This window comes from Condylura cristata, unplaced genomic scaffold, assembly GCF_000260355.1.
Source record: "Condylura cristata isolate star-nosed mole 26May11 unplaced genomic scaffold, ConCri1.0 scaffold00003, whole genome shotgun sequence".
In the NCBI taxonomy this organism is placed as follows: Eukaryota; Metazoa; Chordata; class Mammalia; order Eulipotyphla; family Talpidae; genus Condylura; species Condylura cristata.
In genome coordinates, this window is record NW_004567104.1 from 49,759,340 (window position 1) to 49,783,631 (window position 24,292).

Genomic DNA, 24,292 nt, shown 5'->3' on the forward strand with positions numbered 1-24,292 from the left:
TTTTGGACAAATATTTAGTGGTTTTTCTGGCATTAATATATAGTGTTTACTGTTTTTTAAATTTTTTTTTTTTTTTTTTTAGATTTAGCTATTCATACAAGAAGTACAGGCCAGAAGTACAGGGGATGGGTGGGAGTGAGAGGATTCACCAGAGACAGAGTGGGGAGCAGCAGAACAGGCTGACTGACCAAAGCACATTGCTGAAGGGAGCAGCAGGTGTGACAGGAGAGGTCCAGCACACCATGTGGATCACCTCCCCAGCCGGGATGGAACCCGAGCTTCAGTGACTGCAAACAGGCCCACAGTGCTGCGCCTCAACCCACTGTACCACCAGGGAACGCCCACTACCGAATTTTAAAAATTGGTCTTATTCAATGAAATTGCTAAGCTCTCTTAATGATTTATATGGATTTGGCTCTATTATCTTGCATTTTCAAACAGATGATATCTCTAAATAATAAAATTTAATTTCTTCTTTTCCATGTAAGTGTTTTATGTCCTTAGAATGAGGATTTCAAGCAAAATGCTAAACAGAGTAATGACAATGGGTATCTTGTCAAGTCTCTCACTTCCTCTAAAGTTTCACAATGAAGTACACATTGATTTCAAAATCCTTTACTGTGTTAATAACATTTCATTCAATTTCTTATAAGCCAATAATCTTTATCATGAATAGGCATTGAATCTTAAAAAATTTTCCTCAATCTATTGAGATGAACATATTTCTTCTTAACCAGCTAACAGTAGAGGATTACAAAGAAAAGATTTTCTGTTAAAATATCCTGGAATGCCCCAGACAAAACCAACTAGTCATGCTGTATTACTTTTTATACATTATCATATAAGGTCTTTTGGTCTCTCCCCCCCCCCCAACCCCAGGGCTGTGATGTCTTTGTATATATAAGAAACTTACTTGAAATTTTTTTTTAATATTATCTTCTATACACTTGACATTGAGGTCATATTAAATTTGTGAGCTAGAGAGAACCCCTATTTTAATCAATGGAGAAATCTGCATAAAATGGGGATTTTGTATTTCACAAAGACTCTAACAGTTCCCAAGAATCACACTAAAAATTTCCATGGTCCATTTATTTGCAGACACCCAGATGTCTATTCACACTTTTTGTTTTCAAATCTTCATCATCCTTGTCTCTCATCAATAATAGTCTCCATTGCTTATTTTATAATGAAAATAAAATCAAGCAAAAGTGACCCTCCACAAACTTACGCCACTACAAGTATCCATGTATCTACATCTGTACATCATCTAGTTTCAAGAAAACAAGTGCTCATAAGCAGTTCACAAACACAAGGCCAATTTCAAATACAATTCAAAAGACAGACAAAACACACTGTATGGGACTGTGGGAAATTTTTTTCTTCTATTCAAAAAAATTCTATAGCTTATGATTCCTTTTTAATAAGAAAAAGTAGGGCATTTTAGAAGTTCAGACTAGGTTTACTTATATTTTTGTTACTTATGATTTTTTGAGTATCAGATGACCTTTTATTTTATTGAAAAGAAAGATCAAAGAGGGCAAAGAAAAATGAATAAGACAAAGCAGATTAGTGCTTTACACCTTTCATAAGGATATTATATCAAATAAATGTTGACTGTGATTTTTGCTCTATCCTATTTATGGTAATTTATCATCTTATAATATTCTAACCCTGTTAAATCACAGTGTTATTGGCTTTGCAAATACCATCTTCCAAAGAAATTGTCTCTACTGAATGTTACAAGGGTATGAAATACTGGTATCATATATATTCTTTAAAATGGAATATTGAGAAAGAAAACTTGCATTCTAACCTATATATTACTGAATTTTACCTTTACTAATAATATAATAAATCTTTAAAATGGTATAATTTACTAAAGCATTTGCATTCAAATTTTGCTAATGATTAAAATAAGCATCATTCATAAAATATTAGATATTGAAATATATCTGTAAGTATATATTCAAACTGGATAAAATTATTAATAGTTTTCTACAAATTTAATCATATAAGAAAAGTTACTTAAGAATTTTTGAAGTGTTTTGATATAGACAACATTCTTGGTCCTTTCCTTAATACAATAATGCCTTAATTTTTTTTTTTAAAGATTTATTTATTTATGCATACAGAACTGGGGTACAGGCCAGAAATGCGGAGGATGAGAGGCTTCACCAGAGACAGAGTGGGGAGCAGAATAGGCAGATCGACGAAGTACACTGCTGAGGGGAGCAGCGGGCGGGCCAGGAGAGGTCTGCCGCGCCATGTGGTCACCTCCGGGGCAGGCGGAAATCGAACTCATGCGGAAGCCGCCTTAGATTCTCAGTGCTCTGCTTTAACCCGCTGCGCCACCAGGGAGGGCCAATGCCTTAATTTTTAAAAAAGTTGGGGTCACCAAACTTTTTGCATATACTCCACTTTTCATTATAGTTTTGTATCCCTAAACTCGAAAGAGTAGTCCATGAATTATATGAAAGTCAAAGTCAGATTAAGCTTCTGTATCACACACAAACCCAAAGATTACTATTTGTACTTAAAAGCATGTTTAGGTTTATGAATCCGTTTCTTTCTTTTCTTTCTCTTTTTGTTCACCCCTCCTTCTTTCCTTTGATTAGGTTTTAAAGAACAATGCTAGTGAGAAGTACACTGTAAGTATAGTTTAAGAAGATCCTAACAAATCTATTCTTTATTACTTACAAGACAGTGTACTTTAGGAAAACTAGAAAACGTGTCTATGTAACTTTTTTATGCAAAATGAGAAAAGCACCCATACAAAATTCAGAGAATTAGTTCAATCAAACATTTTTAAAAAGTACAAAGTACCAGGCTCTCCCTGGTGGCGCAGCAGGTTAAAGCACAGCACTGAGAAGCTAAAGCCACTTTAGCATGAGTTCGATCCTTGCCTGCCCTGGAGGTGACCACATGGCGTGGCAGACCTCTCCTGACCCGCCCGCTGCTCCTCTCAGCAGTGTACTTTGTCCATCGGCCTGTTCTGCTCCCCACTGTTTCTGGTGAATCCTCTCATCACCCTGCACCTCTGGCCTGTACCCCAGTTCTGTATGCATAAATAAATCTTTAAAAAAAAAAAGAAGAAGAAGTTAAAGCCACTTCAGAATGAGTTTGATCCCCTCCCCGGAGGTGATCCACATGGCCTAGTAGAAATAAATAAACCTTTAAAAGAAGAAATAAACAAACCTTTAAAAGAAGAAAAGCTCAAAGTACCATTACTGGGCATGTAAAGCTAATTAATTGAAACTTAATTTCACTTTCTTGTTTAGAGAAAGAAAGGAAGGAAAGAAGGATGGGTGTATTCCTAAAAAGTTAGGAATATTTGGTTAAATACTAAATACTTTGCCAAATGTAGAAACTCTGCACAGATATTCCACAGTTAGAAAGCTACCTCTGAAAATGGAGGAAACATAAAACAATACTGAATGGATGGAGGGAAATAGTCTATGAGAAGTTCTGCCTGCCATCCATAGGAGCTGAGTGTTATATATAGAAAAGGTTTCTGAGCAGTGTGTACACTGACCCCTCCAGCCATCAAGGCTTTCAGCAGGGTCAATGTTACCTATGTGCATTGACACTAGTATGTTGCACAGATCTCTTCTTTGAGTTACATGATTTAAAAAGGCTTGGCAACACCTCTAACCCTTATAATAAAGATTTCAGTTTTTAATATCTGCTAAATTCCAGGTTTCTGTTATCTTAACTGTTGAATGGAAAAAGGAATGCACACTGAGGATCAGACAAGCAAGAGAGGAACCAGTCAAGATTTAGCAGCTCACCCAGAGTACAGGTACAAGCGAAGTGATCTAGTGACAGAATATGCTTTGAAAAGGGCTAGTACACTGTAGTCCCTGCTCTTTGGGATTTAATATAAGTATTAACATGGAAAACACCTCTATGTCTGTAAAGGTTTTCCAGGATTTCCAATACACCGAGTAACCCACTTATCTTTTTACAAGAGTATATCTCTGGCACATATGACTAACCAAAGTTCCAACAGGTCAGAACAGGCAATTCTTGTTGGTATATGGAGTTAACTGGCTTTCCTGCCGAGGAAGAGTTGGCTTATGAAGCCACTGCAGAGATGTAGCATCCTCCCTCAGGTCTGAATACTGGACTGAGGCCTGAGCTATCCCATCTTGGCTTATGGTTTCTAAATCGTAAGACTTTGGGTCTGTTCTACATATTTGTAAATTTTAAAAGCAAATGCTAAAAATCTAGCCATCTTTTAAAAAAATGTTATGTCATAGGATTAGACAAAAAAGTTTGAAATGTAAGATCAAAGCCTCACTCACTTGAGTCAGTAGCTGCAGCAGGGTGCCACTCTATCACATCCAGATTTTACTCTCTTCTGCTGCCTCTGAGGACTCACCTGCTGAGATCAAACCAGCAGGGAGCTGCACTGCTAAACCCAGTCATCACACCAGGCTCTATACTGCTACACAGAGAATGTGAGTGGTAAGGGGCTTATCAAGATATTAGTCTGATCTGATTCTACACAGGGCAGTGTGTCTGATCTCACTGTGTGTATTTGGATATAGACAAGTGTGCCCTTTTTATACAGAGCCTAGCCTGAGATTTAAAAAATCCACAGTCCCTCCTGCCATGTAACCTTGCCTGCATGAGAGCTGGAGAATGTGCTAATCACTAGGACCAAGGACAGACCTACAGGGAAGCAAAACTCTAATTTCTTGCCATGTGGAGTTCTAAGACAAGAAGAGGTATGACAAACACTGAAAACAGGCACATTCCTCATCGATGACGGGAGTGTGGTGGTGTGAAACATCAATAATTTCAGGAACATAAGACAAGAGACTGGCCAGCTCAGGAGAGGGACCTAGATCTTTGATAACATACCGTGGATAAGTCTGACTTATCTACTGTTACAGGACCATTAATCTTTGTCTCTTCGAGATGCAATATATCAACTTAATAAATAAATAGAAAAAAAGACAAACATCAGGACTGAAACTGAGTCAGATAAGTATGTGCAGGTTTGAGAACAAGCAGTTGTAGAAAGGATATCAGTCCTAGACAACTTGTATCTGGATTATAAACAGAGCCAATTTCTCCATAATGATGGAGTCAGTCTACAGTCCAACATTCCATTTGCCCCACAACAAAGGAGCTCTCAGGCTCTCCAGCGACAATGCCCAACACACTCAAAATTCACAGTTCCATTTGCAATCCATAGGCAATATATAATGGGACAAAGATTAGGAAGGGCCACAGAGGGAAAATGAGTTCAAAGAGTTAATGGTCAAGTGGCAACTATAGTACAAAACTGATCAGAGAGGATTTAAATAAAAATATAGAAAACACTCTAAAGTTCCCACATGAATAATTTGTAAGATTTTTTTATCTGTAAGAGCAAAGGAATAATGAATTGAAAATTACTTACGTAATCAAGATCTATTATATTTTGTTTCTACTTTAACAACCTATTCTGATATAAAATCTCAGACATAAAACCATTTTATGTTTTGCTATGATCTTTATTTAGGGCATCATTACAAATTTCTTATCAAAATTTGCATTGTATAACAGAATTTGGGAAACATTTTCATCAAATTACATTTATGTTCAGATAATTACATATTTTAAAATAAGTAAATACTTATTCTTTTGTTTTTGTCTACATTTAATCAAAAAGTGTAGAATTCTCCATGTGTAGCATGTTTTCTTGTTATTTTCAAGAAGTGTAAAATTTTATTTAGTTATTATCTATAAGCATAAATAATTTAGTTGGTTGTATTTACCTCTGAGAAATTATATTTTACTTACATTGTTTTCAGGTACAGCCCCTTTGTCATGCACTTAAAATCAAGAAGTGCTTATACATAATAATACATTAAAATGATTTTCTAGGCTTAATAAGGTAGATTTTTTTTTAACTGGAAAATCATCACTTTTTAAGTCCTTTTGGCAATAACATTTAATTCTGAAGAGCACCACAGCTGTTCCAGAAAAGTAATTTATTACTCTTTTCTTTGAAAAGAGAGGTTAGAATCCTTATTTAACCAATGTAACAGAGGTAATCTTTTTTAATGTTTTAAGTAATAACGACAATTCCCATTTTTAATATTCATGGTGGTCACAATACCTATAAAAGACCAAAAAAAAACCTGTTCTTGAGCTTTTATTACTAGTAGACACTGGATTTAACATTTAATCTATCTCATTTAAACCTTTCAGCAGTCATAAGGCAAAAGTATTTTCATTATCTTGAAAGTAGGAAATGTTGTTAACATTGGTTAAGTAAGTTCTACCATTTCATCCAGAGAATGAAAGTTTCTACATGCTACTACTTCTGGATAGTTTATACTGTATCACTGTTCAAGGTTTCTACTCTACAAAATAAAAAGAATCTTTAATCATTCCTCTATTAACCAATTAAGTGCTGTCAATCCCAAATTTCCTATGTCCTCTAAATTCTTTTTTTTTTTTATTTTTTATTTTCCATTTTCAGAACACCATAAACTTTCTAAAAGGATGCTACATAGTAACAAAGGCAAATTGGCTATTGACAGTTTCCATGGGAATTTTAGACACCTAATTCCACTTTGGGGACAGGATTTGGGAACTAGGAATAAGTATGAAGGAAAGACATCTGTGTCTGCCTTGCATATAATTGTTGATTAAAAACTATTAGAAAAAGAAATGGGTCATTAGCAAGATATTTCACTCTAACTATATAATAGTAGCTATGGCCACAGAGGGATGTTAATAAAAACAGACTTTCTGTAAAAGCTATATACCTTTGGGACAGAAGCTATTTCTTCATAGTTTTAAGAGGAACTGAGACCATTATAAAGCATTAGAAGATTGAGTTTTGGTACATTAAACAAGCAACTGGATTCACTCATTTTCTGACAGAGGTTTCATTAACCTGTTAATGTTTATTCATTGCAATCCCTAACAGACTAAAAATAGCTAAAGTTCTGCTGAGACCAGTGTTCATTAGACAGCATCAACACCTTCACTGGTAGGTAGAATATAAAGTTTCTCTACTTGTTTGAGACCAATAAAATCAGAGCAATTTTTTAAAAATATCAACTTCCTTTATATCCAAATCACTTTCAATGTCCCTCTCTCTTGTTCAATCCCTTCCTCTCTTCTTTCTACCTAGTAGGTTTTTAAATAATTGCTATTAAAAATACTAATAACAATTAATTAAGGTCAGAGTGCTATGCTTAATACTTCATTTACATCATCTCATTTATTCTCACAAAATTCTCATGACACAGGTACTGCTTTCTCCCCTCTTTTGCAGTGGGTGAACAGCTTACTCCGAGTAGAAGAACTCAGCTTTTAACTCAACCAGCCTGACTCCAGAGTCCATAGATATCAGCATTAACTATACTGTGCAGCCTTTTCTTAATATACCTGACACAGAGGTAATGGATCACAGAAGCTATGGTGGTAGGACAACAATGGGGGCTACACTGAGGGAGAAGTAAAAACTGTCCAAAAATTAACAAAGATGAAAGCAAAAAGAACAGAAAAAAAATTTTAAAGATATTTAAAAGAACTATATGTAGGAGGCAGCAATTCCAATCAAATCGTATCCAACTCCTTATACTCTTTCAAAACAACTGCATTTTGCATTGATTTCAGAAACCAAAATCATTAGATAATTGCCTGCATTAGCTTTCTTAGATAATTTGTCAAATAACAGAAAGCAAAATTAAGTCACTAAAATGGGAAGAAAAGGTAAACAATTAACTTTTTAAAGAACACCTTACAAATGTTAGCCAAGACTGTCTTAACCAATGAGGTGTCTTTAATGCAACAGTTCTCACAGACTGTCTAACCTAAATGAATCATGTACAAAATTTCTTGAATTTTGAAGATGAGTGCTAGTTTTTCGTGAATATTTTGGATTCTAAGTTTCTGAGCCTCTAATAAATATTCCTCTTTTCATTTCATGGTTTGTTCAATTCTTCATATTTAAGAATAAAAAATGTTTATTTTTAGAATTTCTTTCAAGCCAATTAGAAATAAAACATCAGGATTTTGTGCTAATTCTAAATCATCAAAATATATTTATTAATAATGCTTACAATTAATATTAGAAATGACAATGTTCTGCTGTGAAATCACAGTAAACTACAAGACAGTTTCTGATCACACCTTACCTCTCACCCCTTCTCACAACTAATACTTTATTTTTTTGATCCAAGGGTGTTAAAGAAGTAATAACTGAAACATATGAAAAAAAAAAATGTGTGCCTTTTACTATTTCAAAGAAGCTGGTACATATTTGAAAAGTTAGTCTGTCTTCTCCAATTTACTGACTTCTTCCTCTACTAGGTCCCAGTAGAATGAGAATGGCAGATGGAACTATAGTGTATGTTTATTTGTATCAGGACTTTGATATGCAAATTTATGTTCTAAAAGAATGAAAAATGAAGTGACCATAGATATCTTCATAAGAGAATTCCTCAAACAAAAACAAAGAAAGAGAGGAAAGTTACTGTGAACTCTGAAAGGGGTAAGCTTTGACATTTTACTTTCATATGTAATGTACTCAAAAGCAAAATACTGAGTCCATTAAAATGCATCAAATATCAGTTTCAGAATATGAAGTGTAAATGCTGCAACAGACTCAATTTGCTGATCTTATAGATGATTCCTTACTCAGGCTGATATTTGTCTCTATAAAAAATTTTATAAATCCTTAGGGAAGAAAAATATTTTTCCTATTTAATTTTTTTTATCTAGAAAAATATAAATAGAATATTTGAAAAGAAACCCTAAAATAGTAGAATCTAAAAATTTACTTCTAAAGGCTATACAATAAACATTTGTAATGTACTTTCATGGAAAATAATGTTTAGCCTTTTTTGCTTATATTAGACATAATAGTTCACTAAGTTAATATAAAGCAATAAAATCAGAAAATCAAAAACCAGTTTCTAAGTCAAATTATAAAGGTTCAAATAAGTAGCTTAAAATAAATTTCTTGAAATCTAAATAGAGTTGGAAGGGGTTTTTTGTGGGAAGGAAATTCAAATTTGAAAAACGATGTAAAGGCAAAACAAAATGATAGTATTAGTGTAAATTATAGTGTGTTAAACTTTATATGTAAATTAAAGTTTAAAAGTATGATACACAAGTATTTTACATAACTTAATCTTATAAAACTTGAGAGTATGAATGATCAACTATAAATAAAATAAAAATAATAAAACATCAAAAAGGTTTTCATATAAAATTCCCATTTTATATAATAAGTATACTATAATGCACATTCCACTGAAAAATGCTACAGTAATCTTTTGCTGCAAGGGAATTTTTCCACAGCTAGAAATTTCAACAAAAGCCCCAGATGAATTTCATCAACTGTTATAAATCTGTACTCCTCGTTCATAAGCTTTAAACAGTTAGAGCCAGTTAACTCAAGGAATGGCTTTTCAATGTCTTCAGTCAATGCAACAATGCATGATGAAAGAGAATATTCCTTTAAGGTAAAGTGAAGTGAGGTGATGAAAAGAATCCCTTATAAATTTTAGGTTGCCTAAAATGTTCCCTCCAATATATTAAATTAGACATATTTTCTTCTAAAAATGTTAGTGAGCCAATGGATCAATAGGCAATTTAATGCTGTCCAGGCATGAAAATAGTGACCTGAATAGAGAGATGGCACTGCCCCCTGACTCCTTGATGAAGCAAACATGCATTTTCTTTAGGTACATACATATGAATTGGTTCCTGGGCTTAAGCTTACTTACGTGCTAATACCCTCTCAAAGAAAAGAGCTTTAATAAAAATTAAAGAGATGAAAGAAATGTAGTTGAATCTTGATCTAACTCTTCAATGAGCCAAGACCTGGGAAACCAGCTATATAACTCTCAGAGGAAAGTAGTAGATCCTGTACTGGAGAAGCTTGTGCACTGGGAGGTCAGTTATACAAAGGACAGCTAGAAAGGAGGGTCAGTCTGAGAAGTGGTAGCAACCAATAAAAAGAAGGCTGCAGTCTCAGTGAATCCTGTAAAGCAACATTTGTCTGCTCTTGTCACATCACAAACAGAGCTGGCATCTACAAGTGGGAGAGAAGGAGGTATCTGGAAGCCCACCCACACCCCAGTAATCTCGAAGTACAAGAGCTGTCAGTACAGATGGTAAGTGGAAAAAAGCTTTGAGTAAAATTTGAGATTGACATTTAAAAATGGATAAGTAATCGAATAAACTAATAATATAAGTGGCTGAAAAGTGAAGGCATCTGTCCGAGAAAGTCAAGGAAGATGCCTCCAAGTGAGGAAAAGAAGGGAGCAGCTCCACTTTAATATATATGGGGCCAATTATTGAGAAATATCAAAGCATCTTAAGTAATGAGTTTTGATCCCTCAGTGAACCATCACTTTATTCACTTTTAAACTTGACTATTACTGTATTCTGCCTTTCTGAATGACACAATGGATTATGAAGCTCAGGTATATTTCTCTAAGAAATGGCAAAACAAGTTTATTGCTAAAGTGTGTAGCAATTTGAGAATTTCTTATTATTAACACAATGTAAAGTTTTCATAATTCATTAAATAACTTTTCTTTGCTAGAAATTTTTATACCTGATTAATTTTCAGAAATAGAGATATTCATACTAATTAAGCAAGCATCTCTATAAAGCAAAAAGTTTATTTCTCTGAATGCTCAAGTAAACTTTTATGCATCTAAAAAGAATGATGAATAGGAGAACATCATTTCAAGTAATCAAAGAAAAAAGAGTATGAAAAAGAACATAGTTAACAGTATTTAGGAAAAATACTAGAAGTACAGATTCTCCTGAAAATAGTCAAAAATAAGAAGAGCTCATTTTCATCTGAGAAGAGACATTGTTTGAACTCCCAATGACAGATTGCACAATCTGATTTCTATATATATGACTATTTGAACATAAAAAATCAGATATAAAATACCAATTTATATAAGTATAAACTGGCACAGATCTTCAACTAGTAGAAATAATTACTATTACCACTTAAAGGATTTTTTATCAGAAAAGAATGAGAAAATAGTGTTATAAAACTTTACAGAATTGAACTGAACCTAACTCATTACTATACTAGTCGCTTTTTCAAATTCTCCTACGAATTCACTGTACTTCATACATGAACCATCACCATCTAGAACTTCTTAAAATACAACACTTACAATGAGTTGCTTTAGTGTAAGACAAAATGATCATTGCTTATTTCATTCAAAATTTTAAGATTTTCCTTTAGTTCTTATGATTAATCAAGTTTTTTTTTTTTTCCCCATTTGGGAAGAATAGAAAGCCTCTAGGTAGCCAAGAAGCACAAGAATAGCAAGGAAACAAAATAACTGAAGTCATTCTGAATGTAAAAAAGATTTTTTTTTTTAATTTTTGATCACTTAATTGAAAAATGCCAACAGATCCCTCAGTGAAAGTTTTCTAATTAAAAAAAAAAAATCTGCTTCTTTTAGCCAGGTGAACTGGTAATGATCTTAGTCACTTAGATTCACTTACTGGAAAGATGTGCCTTCACAACTTAATTTTAACTTCACAACTTTAATTTTTAATTTTTAATGTTTTTTCTTTATGGCTATGTAACTGTTAAAACTTGGAGATGTGGGTTAAAGCACAGCACTAAGAAGCTAAAGCCACTTCCGCATGTGTTCAATCCCCACCCCTGGGGTGATCCACATGGCGCCGCAGACCTCTCCTGACCTGCCCGCTGCTCCCCTCAGCAGGGTACTTCATCAGTTGGCCTGTTCTACTCCCCACTCCGTCTCTCATCCCCCTGCACCTCTGGCCTGTACCCCAGTTCTGTATGCACAAATAAATTAATCTTAAAAAAAAAAAAAAACTTAGAGATGTGGCCAATTTTTACAACTTCTTTGTCCTTTCACTTACACTTTTGTTTAAAAGTAACTAAATTTTGGAATTTAAGATGATCCAATATAATCTTGACAGGTCTCTTGCACTAAGAAATGGAATTAGCTTAAATCCAAGTTCTCCTGGATTACTTTAAAAGAATGTAGATGGATATTTGCTTTCTAGAAAAAAAGTTTCACTGAATTTACAGATGTCCTTTAGTAACAGAGCTGGAAAAAAAAATCATTGTGAGATTTTTCCTTTGCATTCTCCTCCCCCCCCCCAAATTTAATAAGTTACACTTGCTTTTCTTATGAAATTTTGTCAAGTAGTAATCCTTTCCTCTACAATATTTTTTCTTAATTCCAAAGTTTTTAGCTCATTACTTTCTATAAAAAGGGAATGAGAATGTTGATGAGTATAAGTCAAAGATTTGGTAATTACTTGTTTCTCCACTAATAAAACTTTAGTCAATAATCATCAGTTCAATTTACTTATCCTGGGAGACTTCATTAGGTTTACTAAAGAACTAATCCTAATTTTAATTAGAATTAACACTTTCATCTTGCTTATGAGTATATATAAGACAAAGTTTGAAATGCTAGCCATGTGGGAAAACAGTGAAGCTGTCAAAGCAATTAATTAAGACATTTCTCATGAAATAGTACTACTCCACAAATGCCATACAATAATTAAATACCCACTGTTAATATATTGGGGGAAATTCTATAAAAAAGGCATTGAAATTTCCTTTGGGAATTCTTACGTACTTTGATCATTATCCCTTTAAGGAAATATTCATTTAAATAATTCCATATGCAATGCTAGACTCTTCAATGTATCTTTAGTAAGTAATATAAGGATTACATGGCAGTCAGGCCATTATGTGTTTGCATCACTAATAACTGTTTAAAGAATCAGTTTCTTTTTGAGAATTCCAGCAATACGCATAGAAAAGAAAAAAAGAACCTTCGTGGAGGAAAAGAGATGTTGAGCAATTATTCCTCCATTTCCTCCAATCAAGTCTTTGTGTATTTATTTCAGGATATTAGTAACAGGAGGAAGGGAGTAATTAGTAAACAGTACATGGTAGATTGACATTCCTTAGGATGGAGATATAACACTGCTTAGCTTGAAATATTGAGGTTAATTATCAAATTATTTTTCTGTGGGATTTGATATTGTGCTCAAATAGATCCTGAAACTAAAAGCACAATGGAAGCTAATTACCCACATTGCAAGGAAACAGGACTTCAATAACCAAGGAAACTCCTCTGCAGCAGAATCAGAGGTAGGAGTAGTGGCTCTACACTGAAATAATTCATCATTGCTCTTCCTTCTCCACTGTCAGTCTACAGAAAGTAAGAAGTGCTGTATTAAATAAACCATCTACTGTTCTCACTAATTAGTGATCTTATTTTACCATAAGCTATTTTATGTAATTTAGTCTATACTTTTCCATTTTACTCAATACTATTTACAAATATTTCTGTGGGAGTCAATACTATATGTTTTAAATATTTCTCTTGAATATATCTGAATATACAATACTTGGCATTTTATACTACTTGGTTTCTTTTTCATCTTTATTATTCTTTTCAAATTAATATTCTCTATGTATTTAATTTTACATTCATTATTTTATACAAATAACTAATTTTGCTGAGTTCAAATTGGCAAAGAATGAAATGAATTTGGAGCACAAGATGTTTCCAACTCTAAATTAACACATATATTTCAAATATTTAAATGTCTCATCTCTCAAAATAAAATTTGCAATTCATTACATTAGACAAAATACCCTCTTGCCAATACTTTACCAAATTTAAGAAATATATATAATTCAACATTAAGGTAATAATTGATCAATACCAAATAACTTTATTTAATCAAGGATAGGTCATTTAAGTATTATTGTTATATCTCAACCGGATATATATATATATATATATATATATATATATAATTTACGGTCACCTTAGTATAAATGCCAGAAAACTTCAGAAAAAAAATTATAAACTATAATGAATAAAAATATCTATATATGCTACTTACTTTATAGGAATTTTTAATTACATATTTAAGTACAGTATTTCATATGTATGGCAAAGTGTTCACATTATGTAGCCTATACTAGCGTATGAATGTACCCACAATCAAACTATAAGAATATGATCTTTATCATAATGTAGTTAGAAAATTAATAATCTTTTTACAAGTTCTCAAATAATAATATTGTCATCTTGGAATTTTCACAATAAAACATATTTACAGTTGGCTTTATAAAAAATATTTATCAGCACAGATAAAATACACATGCTTTTAGACTGTGCTGGATAAAAAATAACTCTTCCAGCATAGTAGCTTTTAAACAATAAGAATATTAATGGTTTTAAGAAAAATACAAAAAAGATAAAGTGATTCTATTCAAGACAATGGTTGTTCTAACACTGTCCAATAAATAAGGGCTTGCATCTTCCACTCTATTTTGTAACTTTTAAAATTTAACTTTTAACACTGTCAAATAGTAAAAATAAGTCATGCTTTCCTTGTCTTTTTTTTTTCTTTTTCTCTCTCTCTTTTTTTTTTTTTTTTGTTGAAGACAAAACAGTCTGTTTTTAAATTCCGAAAGTCCCCATCAATTTTGATACTGCATGCTTTTTTCACATGGAGATAGTTCTTGTGCAGAGCAATTAGCAACTGGAAATCTCTATTACTTTAAGTTTATCACCACTCTCTATAACTGAGACCATTTTCAGCAATACTATATTCCTTATTTTTTTAATTGGAACCAATTATAAAAACAGATAATTTGTCCTAAATTTAGATTGAATTTTAGTAACTAGTTAAAAAGTATTTTTCTTACAGAATCACGATGAGGAACTATTTATAATACTAACATTTCCATGTACAGCATTATGTGCTAAAAGCGAAAACATTATAGTAAGAAAAAAAAAACTACATCTTGAAAAGGCCATGTGCATAATTGAAGACTTCAGTATTTTCTTTAATTCTTTTAAGAAGTCAACTTAAAGGATTTAAAAATATATATTAATATGTGCCCCAGGGAAACTAACTACAAATGAATGAAATCACAGATGTTTTTTTCCAAGAAAGGATAACAAGGTATTTTAAATCAAAACAAATATTTAAGTGTATTTATATCAAGTCCCTATTCTTCAAAGCTTCTCTTTCTTTTGTATCAAGTTTTTGCTAAGATGTCTATTTACCTTAGAATTCTGTTCTTCTTTGAAATGCACTGCCCAATGGCTTAGATATATGTGTCCTAGAAATGAAATTATTACATTTTTGTTCATAGAAATGATACAGTATATCACACCTCTGAAGCTCAAATGCTAGTTCTGGATATATACTGACAAACATATAAAATTGTTCCCAGTATGACACAATTTTAGTGTTTATAATATGATGCTTGGAATATAAGTTAATATGACTAGACACAGATTTATTCAAAATAACACTTTACTAATGTATACCACTTTAGTGAAAACTAAGATCTTTGTCTTCTCTGGTAGCGTGTTGCCATTATATCTTCCATGTAGTACATAATAACCCAGTGAAATGCTCATCTGGAATGTTCTCTGTTGCTATTTGTGGGTGCTACATGAAAATGATTACCCCTTCTTCATATAGTTGAATACTATTTACTTCTATGGAAGTAGAGGGTTTTAGTTATTTAAATATCTTCCCTTTTAATGTTAAATTTAGCATACTTCATTTTAATTTGTTTTTATGAACAGTGATATATTGCTACTTCTTTTTGATCAAAAAAGGAAATCCCTAGTTTATTTAAAAGACAGTATGAGGGACCCTCCCTGGTGGCTCAGCAGGTTAAAGCACTGCACTAAGAGGCTTAACCCAGTTTCGCATGGGTTCGATTCCCGACCGCCCCGAGGAGATCCACATGGCGAGGCAGACCTCTCCTGACCAACCCGCTGCTCCCCTCAGCAGTGGACGTCCTCGATCTGCCTGTTCTGCTCCCCACTCTGTCTCTGGTGAATCCTCTCACCCTCCGCATCTCTGGCCTGTACCCCAGTTCTGTATGAATAAATAAATCTTAAAAAAAAAAAAGACACTATGAAAAGTCCAGATAACATTCACAAAAAACAAACAAACAAACAAACAAAAAAACCAGTAATTTCACTGGGTTGTGTTCTTGTCTCCTCCTAGAAGTATTAAGTGTTAAATGATTTTTCTTTTTAAAAATTAAGGATAGAGGCCCTCCCTGGTGGCGCAGCGGGTTAAAGCACTGCACTAAGAAACTAAAGCCACTTCCTTATGAGTTCGATCCCCGCCTGCCCCAGAGGTGACCACATGGCGTGGCAGACCTCTCCTGACCCACCCGCTGCTCCCCTCAGCAGTGTATTTCGTCGATCTGCCTTTTCTGCTCCCCACTCTGTCTCTGGTGAATCTTCTCACCCTCTGCATCTCTGGCCTGTACCCCAGTTCTGTACGAATAAATAAATAAATCTTTAAAAAAAAAAAATTAAGGATAGAACTATAGAGATATGACTTACAGTTACCACCCCTGCAAAAGGAAACAGAACAACTAAAATTACACTTAAAATTTGGTTAAAATGACTTACTGAAAATTATCACTTAAGCCATTTTTACCTATTTTTAATCTGTGACAAAGAACAAACTATAATACAATTAAACTATACTGTCTTATCTTAGACTCCTCCGAGAATCTTAATTTCATATTCTTCTCAAGCTGGATAGAAGTCCAGAATTGCTTCATGAAAAAGTAGCTTTATTTGGAATTGAAGGTTTCATTGTAAGAGTTTATATTTAGTTTGTGAAAACCTTTAGAAAGCGAAAATACTTTTGGGCCAATAAGTCTGCCCTTTTTAGATTCCAATCTCACCTTTCAGCTTTTCATCATATCCTCAAACCCCCTTATTTAATGCCAGCAAATCCTGGTGTTCCAAATTTCTTTATGCTCTCTGCTTCCACAATCATTCCTGATAACATGATTAGACAGAAGATCATAAACACAGAGAATAAATGCTTCTGAACTGCACTAGAGGACCGAGACTTGAAGCCTTAATAACAACACTCCTCAGAAGATCAAATCAATAGCTATGTCACCAAAGGCCCTGTATATCCTATTCATATCTTGAACAAAAATGCAATGGCCTAAGAATTGCCACCTTCTTTTCCCCTAGAATTTTAGAGTTGTAAAACAGGAAAAAATAAATGCATATGTATAATGAGAAAACTTTTTAAAAATTATTAATGATTCAAAACCTCAATTTCCATAGATACTTTATTATAAAAAGGCTTAATGTTTGCACTATATTTCCCAATCCAAAACTATTATCTCTAAATAAAAGTGCCATTTAATCTGAATTAATATCCAAGAGATTATCAGTAATTCATGCCACCTTAGAAATCCACCACTCAACAAAAATCACATTAAATATTGCATGTTGTTTCCAAATATTTTTATACAGTGTTAAAACAGTCTTAGAAAAATGAAGTGAAAGACTGCAGTAAATTTATGCTTTATAAAACAATGCTATTTTTAATTTAAATCCTTAGTGGAATAAATTAAGATATTTTTTTAAAAAGTCAATCTATAACATTAGTTTGCTCAAAGATGACATCTTTAATTATAACCTATTAATAAATAAAATATGGTTATAAAACCTAAGTTGCTATTTGAGTCAAGAATAAAACACTGCTTACAATGTACAACAGAGTTACGTAAATTATTTTTTAGTTTTAAAGCAACACTACCCCGCTGAACTGAGAAATCATTAAGTAACTGATTTTAAGCTGTTTTGGGTAGTTCTTATCTCAGCAACATAGAAAGCTGAAGTATAAGCTACATTTATTTATCTCTACATACTATGAGATTCACAGACAGTAGGAGTCCAAAATGTGAACAGTTTAAATAAATTACAACTTGAGTTACAGTTTATTTGTAGATGTTCCAATTAATTTACCATTCGTTATAGGTAATTCTGAGAGCTGGCTTTGAGATAAGTTGCTACTAGATGGCAACAGAATCAATGGTAAGACTTATGATCAGAGGATAGAAAGAGTAAGACAAAGCATCAGAATGAGAAGAAATCTTCTAAAATGGAGACTGGCAGTACTGGAATATAATTTAAAATGAGGGTCCACATGTATTCTGAATCTCCCATGTCCATAAATAGCAATTTTTGGAGTCAGTTGGCATATTTCCTAGATTTACTAGTTCTTAAAACTTGATTTAGCAGTTTTAAGTCCTTAATTTAATAGTTTAGTTGTACTTTATTGCTATTTGATTTAGTATTAGTTGATTATAATCATTATTTATGGGTAAGAAGACTGATTTCAAGGTCAGGAAGCCACAGATCTGGAATTCAAGTTTAAATGTTTCAATTTCTGCTATTAAAAAAAGTTTTGTACTGTACCCACACATCTATTTTACTGCACTCGAATAAATTATAATAAGGATGATAAGTCATAAAAACAGATGTTTCTGGAATTTCTTCTAAATAGGTTGATAATCTGAAGGAATTTTAAGGCATTATAAATAAGAACAAAATTTCACAGAGCAAACAGTAAGTATAAAATTCTAGTCATCAAATGCCATTACTTAATTCTAAGACCAATGCTATAAAAATACAAGCATTTAATAATAGCTAATAACATGACTTCTTAGATTATAAAATCATTTTTAAATATTCTTAAAACTTTATTAAGTTACCAATTAATACTCAATTTTTATCTATTTGTTTTACCCTTAAGCTCCCAATGTCTTTTCAATCTCACTGAATAATAGATTTATTTTCTATCTCACAAAGGGTCTTTAGTAGGCAATTAGCATACTGCTCTTTCCCTGAATTTCCTTGTAGCTTACAAGAGCAGCACCACAAATTCTATGGTTACTCTCATGCAGTCATAATTGTAACAATAATTTACTTTTAGTTAATAAATATCTAAATATCATTTAACATTTTTTTAAACACCATGCCTAGGAGAAGAAAATCAAACTTAAAAAAAAATAAAAATTGCTGTTTGAAAATAAATCTATGACAAATGAACATTTAAAAACCATCACTTAAATGAATGATAGATTTTTTTAATGTTTCTTACCATGGCAGGACCCCTCAATTTCTTCATATCCTGTACTGCAGATGCACCTTCCAAGAGGAACCAGCCAGTCTCCATCAGCTCCACAATATAGCTTAGGAGTGTCACGCTCTTCTGCACTCTTCACACAGGAGCCCCTTACTTCAACCAAAGAAGAGGAGTCCACCCTTGGGATGGTGTCGGGAAACATGGCCAAGTTACGAACAGTGAAAGGGCACTTTTTATAGAAAACACGAACTGAGACCAGGGCAATGCAGGCTCCAATGTCTTGAAAAGCCAGATAAAATCCTTTCCTTTCGATAGGCCCCACCTCTCGAATTTCAGTGTTGAGCTTGAGGATGCGATCACCCAAGTCCATCTGGGTAAAACTTTCATCAGCAGCAATTGTGTCAATCTTCGTATACTGACTTGGCTTAAATTTAATTCCATGGGATTCATCTGATTCCACATAATACAGATTAAATGTCTCTTTGCAGGTTCCTAAGACCCACGGGATGCTGTTACAGTCCCGCAACGTGAACTTCATTTCCACATAAATTTTCTGAGCTGCATCACGGGAGATCCAGTTTGTACGAAGCCAATTGTTTTGGTTTGGTTCCATTACATTGCATACCTGGTATGTGTGAATGGGTCTATTGTGCTCATCCATTTCAGTGATGGCATCCCACTGCAAAAAAAAAAAAAAAAAGTGATTTAGAAAACCACAGCAATTAAACAGCAAGGTTTATTTGCAACTTTTTTAAGCAAAAAAAAAAAAAAGGAACAAAAAGAATATAAATAAAGTTAGTCAAAGTAACAATGCAGCAGGAATTTAACCATAAGCTTCAGACTAATAGTAGGGGTTCTAGAAGCAGTTGGTCTGGTATGAGTCTCATTTCCTTACATATTGTTAGTGGCATAATCAGGATGGATTTAGCTTCTAGTTTCCTCACCTGTACAATGGAGCTGATAATAGTACCTGTTTAATGGAAATGTTGTTAGGCATAAATTACTTAACATTTGCAACCTCTTAAAATAAATCCTGGCAAACTATAAGAACAGAAAATAGCACCCATTACCTGATCAAAATAAGCAGATTAATGACAAATTCCAGTTGGCCATCAGTCCTTGTGTCCATTTTGTGACAAACTGAGGGATGTTTAGCATTATGGAATTTAATATTTACAAGCCTGCTTTAATAGAAAATAGATAAAGAGCCTTACATTTACTCAGGAACTATTTATCAGGCTATTATGGATTCAAGACAAAAAGTTCTTGTCTTCAAAGTGTTTATTTCGAGTGCACTTATTTAAACAAAGAAAAACTTGGCTATCCTTTTCTGGAATATTTGATAAAAATCCTTGAATACCTTGAAATTATTTGGCATTTTCAATATTTCTGCAACTAATATTGTATAATGCTATATTATGTAAACTCAAATTGTACTTTTATTTATATAATTCTTTTCAACGAATACAAACAAACATTCTGGTTACTAATCTTTTGGGTAAAATATGCTAGTAATACTTTCTCATTTCTATTAAGTATACTGGATATGATATACTTTAATGAATGGATGTTTTATAAGGGGGAGGGGGTAAAACATCAAAGGAGGTTCCCCAGGAAGGTCATCTAAAGTAGTTGGGGGTACAGGAGTTACAGAATTCTGTGACTTGGGGTAAAATGAAAGGACCTCTTGTGCAATGTAGACAAACATTGACCATAACAAAAGAGCCAGTGAGGAAACTAAACTCCATGCTGCAACAACAACCAATGAGTGGAAAGAGACATCTGGAGTTAATGGCCTGGTGTACAGAAGTTCAAACCCATACTCCCAGGATAGGGTGGTCCTTGAGAAAGAGCTGCTTAGTAAAGAGCTAAGTAAGAGGGAATATGTGTGAAAATGCTGAGAAGATAAGCCAGGTGAGCAAGAGCCACAGTGAAAAAGACAATGCATAGCACAGCTTTGTTACTTTATCCAATTCCCATGGGATTCAAGCTGATATGGTGAAAGACCATGCAGTGAGCTTAAAGTGACTAGAGATATATGTCTAGAGTCCCAGCAGAGTGCTGCCAGAGGGAGCACAGGCACTTTCATCAGTGACTAGAACCCTCCGGGCCCACCCTGGACTCCCAAACCAGAAAGCTATTGAATAGTTCTCCCTGACTTTTCAGTGACATCTGGAAAATTGGAAGTTCTGTATCCTTAGGACAGTTGAGAGCATGGTTGACCTAGAATACTAAAAATGGGGAGGTAGAAACTTAAATGGACGGTGCCTTAAGTAGTCAAAGGAATGTTTCACCACAATGAGGAAAGGTATCTCCAGGAGCCAATTACAAAGAAATGGAAGAGCTTTTTACTCTATCAGATGCAGAGTTCTAGACTGTCATGATAAATAAATCGGGGGGGGGGGGGAAGGGAAGAAAACACCAGAAAAGCTGGTTAAAGACATGTAAGAAAACTCAGAAAATCAAATGAATGTTATGAACAGAAGTTTAGAAACGGAAACTTTAAATAGGAAAATAACAGACATGAGTGATATAAAAAGAGGAAGGATTCTAGAGAAAGCTATGAAAGTATCATAGACTGAATGGGGGAAAAAAAATCAGTGACCCTTGTTATATCTCTGAATAAATTTTCAGTCCCCCCATCTCTCTCTGCCCTCTACAAGTACCCATTATTCTTCCTTTGTTTTTCTCATGAAAACTCGATAATTCTCAGTACTTTGTTTTCTTTCCCTTTCTTTTGCCTCCTGAATTTGTTGTACATTTATTTTATCTTCAAACTTACTTCCTCATTAAATTCACACATACCAAGTCAGTATTTACTGTGCTCTAAATCACCCGACGACCAGGTACCAGGCACCTGAAGAACAGCCCTAGAGCCCAAAGTAGCTCTAGAAGCTCAGTTCAAACTAGCCAATCCCAAACCACTTTTGTTACATGATGCCTTTCCATCAGAAACCCCAATAAATTCTTTGGCTTTAGTTTTCCCTTTTCAACACTTCCCTTGGGGTCTTGTGTGGCATGTGTGACACCTTTTCTGGGACTTGTGATTACAAGAGATTTCATCTTTCCAGACTATCTCTTACTTCCTCCTGTGGCCACAAAAACTTCACTATACCACATGTAATATTTACATTCTTAGAACAAATAGCAATATTGGTCATTCTTTTTTAGAGTGTAAATAAATCTTGCTTAACTAAAAATATTCATTGAACTACATATGTCAAGTAACAAAGCCTTTCTACTCATCAAATGTAATTCACATATTGACTTCTTGATTCAAAGAAAAGGACTTATAAAATGATCATGAAGCAGAAGCTGTTCTCTGTTCTGCACACTGAGGTCATAAAAACAGATGCAGTTTGCAAGTGAAGAAGAATGGAATGTGCCACCCTTAAATGTGACTCTCTGGTAAGTGGCTCATTTTCTTGTTTGTTAGTGTTGTAAGTCGCATGAAAATATATATGTAAAAAAGTGAAATGAAGGAGTTATAGTATTTCATGTTCAGATCCTGCTATGTGAGAGCAAACAGCCGACAGAATTGATAATAGCAGAAATTAGTGACAGGTTTTGAGCTTCCCTCATGGTGCAGGGGTAAAGTCAAGCAACTGTCAGCCACTGCAACATGAGTTGGATCCCCAGCCATCAGGAAGCTGACCCACATGGTGCAGCAGATTTCTCCTGTTCTACCTGCTATCCCCTCAGCAATGTATTTCAGTGATCTGTCTTTTCTGCACCTCACTCTGAGGATCCTCTCAATGCCAATGCCCCCCATAACTCTGGCCTACTCCCCAGGTCTTGTATATATAAATAAATAAACCTTAAAAAAATAAAGATTTTTTTTTAATTAGTGACAGGTTTTGTTATTTTCATCACACAACCTAAACAGTTATACCATTTATATACATCTAAATATTTCACACTGGATAATGTTGTATGTGTCTTTTAAATAGAGATAGTAATCCACCTGAAAACATGTGGCTGAAGTTGGCAAATGTTTGTATATACAGCTCACTGTTTTACTTAGAGAAATGTCTCCACTCATAGATATCGTTGGCACTCCAATTTATAGTGAATATTTCCTAGAAGTAATAGGATACATAGTGAACTCTGAGTAGTACTTTATTTATGCTAGAGAGGTTCTCTAAAATCCCAGCCCCATCTACACAGGGAGAAGTTTTTGTTCCCAAGCTTAATAAAGTAGATCAAAATGCTGAATTCTTTTTGAGCACAAAAAGTTAGAAAAAGGAAGTTAATTCTTAAAGTAAATGTCTGTCATCATGGAATCAGATTGATTTAGGTTCTAAGAGATTAAAAGAACCACAGAGATTTTTTAGTCAAGAATTCTCAGAAAATTTGCCAGTAAACTAACCCAAACATATAAAGTTCTAATAAAAGTCTCTCAAATTTGGGTCCTGCTTGGTGGTGCAGCCGGTAAAAGCACAGGACTAAGAAGTTAAAGCTTATGCATCACTATTTTGATCCCCGCCCCGGAGGTGATCCACATGGTGCCTGGCCTGCCAGCTGCTCCCCTCAGTAGTGTACTTCATCAACCTGTCTCTGGTGAAGCCTCTCACCACCTCTGCACCTCTGGCCTATACCCCAGCTCTGTATGCATAAATAAATAAACATATTTTTAAAAAAGTCTCTCAAATTTATATCTTCCAGACCTCTCTAACCACCTTCACGATTAAAAAACATATATATTTATTTAAAAAAATTGAAATTTTAAAATAGAGGCAAATGGTCTGTGTTAGCAAAGGAGAGGCTATTGGAAATCTGTAGAAATGATAATTCCTGATAACATTCAAAGACTATATAACTCAAGAAAACTTGTAGCAGAAGAAAAAAAAAAACAATTACTTTCATACTAACCTGGTCTATACCTCTGTAGCTACTGACAGAAAAGGAAGAGGCAAAATCACACCCTGGATAACATAATATTCTAAGCAGCTACAGGGCTGGTTTCTTTTTAAGCCAGAAAAGAAAAGTCCAGGAAAATCAATGTTGAACTATACTTCCTAAATAAGAAAGTACTTAGAGGTATATGTGAAGTCACTTTCCACTATTCCTTTTTCTCTGTCATTTAAAATAAATTATATATACACTACAGTGTACCCTGAAATTAAAATTAGGTACTCTTAAATTAAATGACTCTCTTTGTAAAAAAAAAAAAAAAAAAAATTCAACTATAGGCTAAAAAGGAGAGAAGTAATATATATTGGAAAGTATCGGTCTTGGTTTCTTAAAAGTATGGTATAATATAAAAAGGGGAGACATGCAAAGGAAAATAGAATGTGAAAAAATAAAAAAGGCATTTCAAAGGCATAGATCCAAAAGACCAAATGCC

At 33.7% G+C, this 24,292-nt stretch overlaps 1 protein-coding gene across 2 annotated transcripts in view; it reads right to left on the reverse strand.

Moving 5' to 3' along the window:
* Positions 1–24,292, reverse strand: part of EPHA6 (EPH receptor A6) — a 563,177-nt gene that overhangs the window by 441,105 nt on the left and 97,780 nt on the right. For both annotated transcript variants that reach the window (XM_004675273.2, XM_012734527.1), the window contains exon 3: positions 18,961–19,624. In XM_004675273.2, the coding sequence (XP_004675330.1) occupies positions 18,961–19,624 (664 nt within the window). The remainder of the gene's footprint in view (positions 1–18,960; positions 19,625–24,292) is intronic.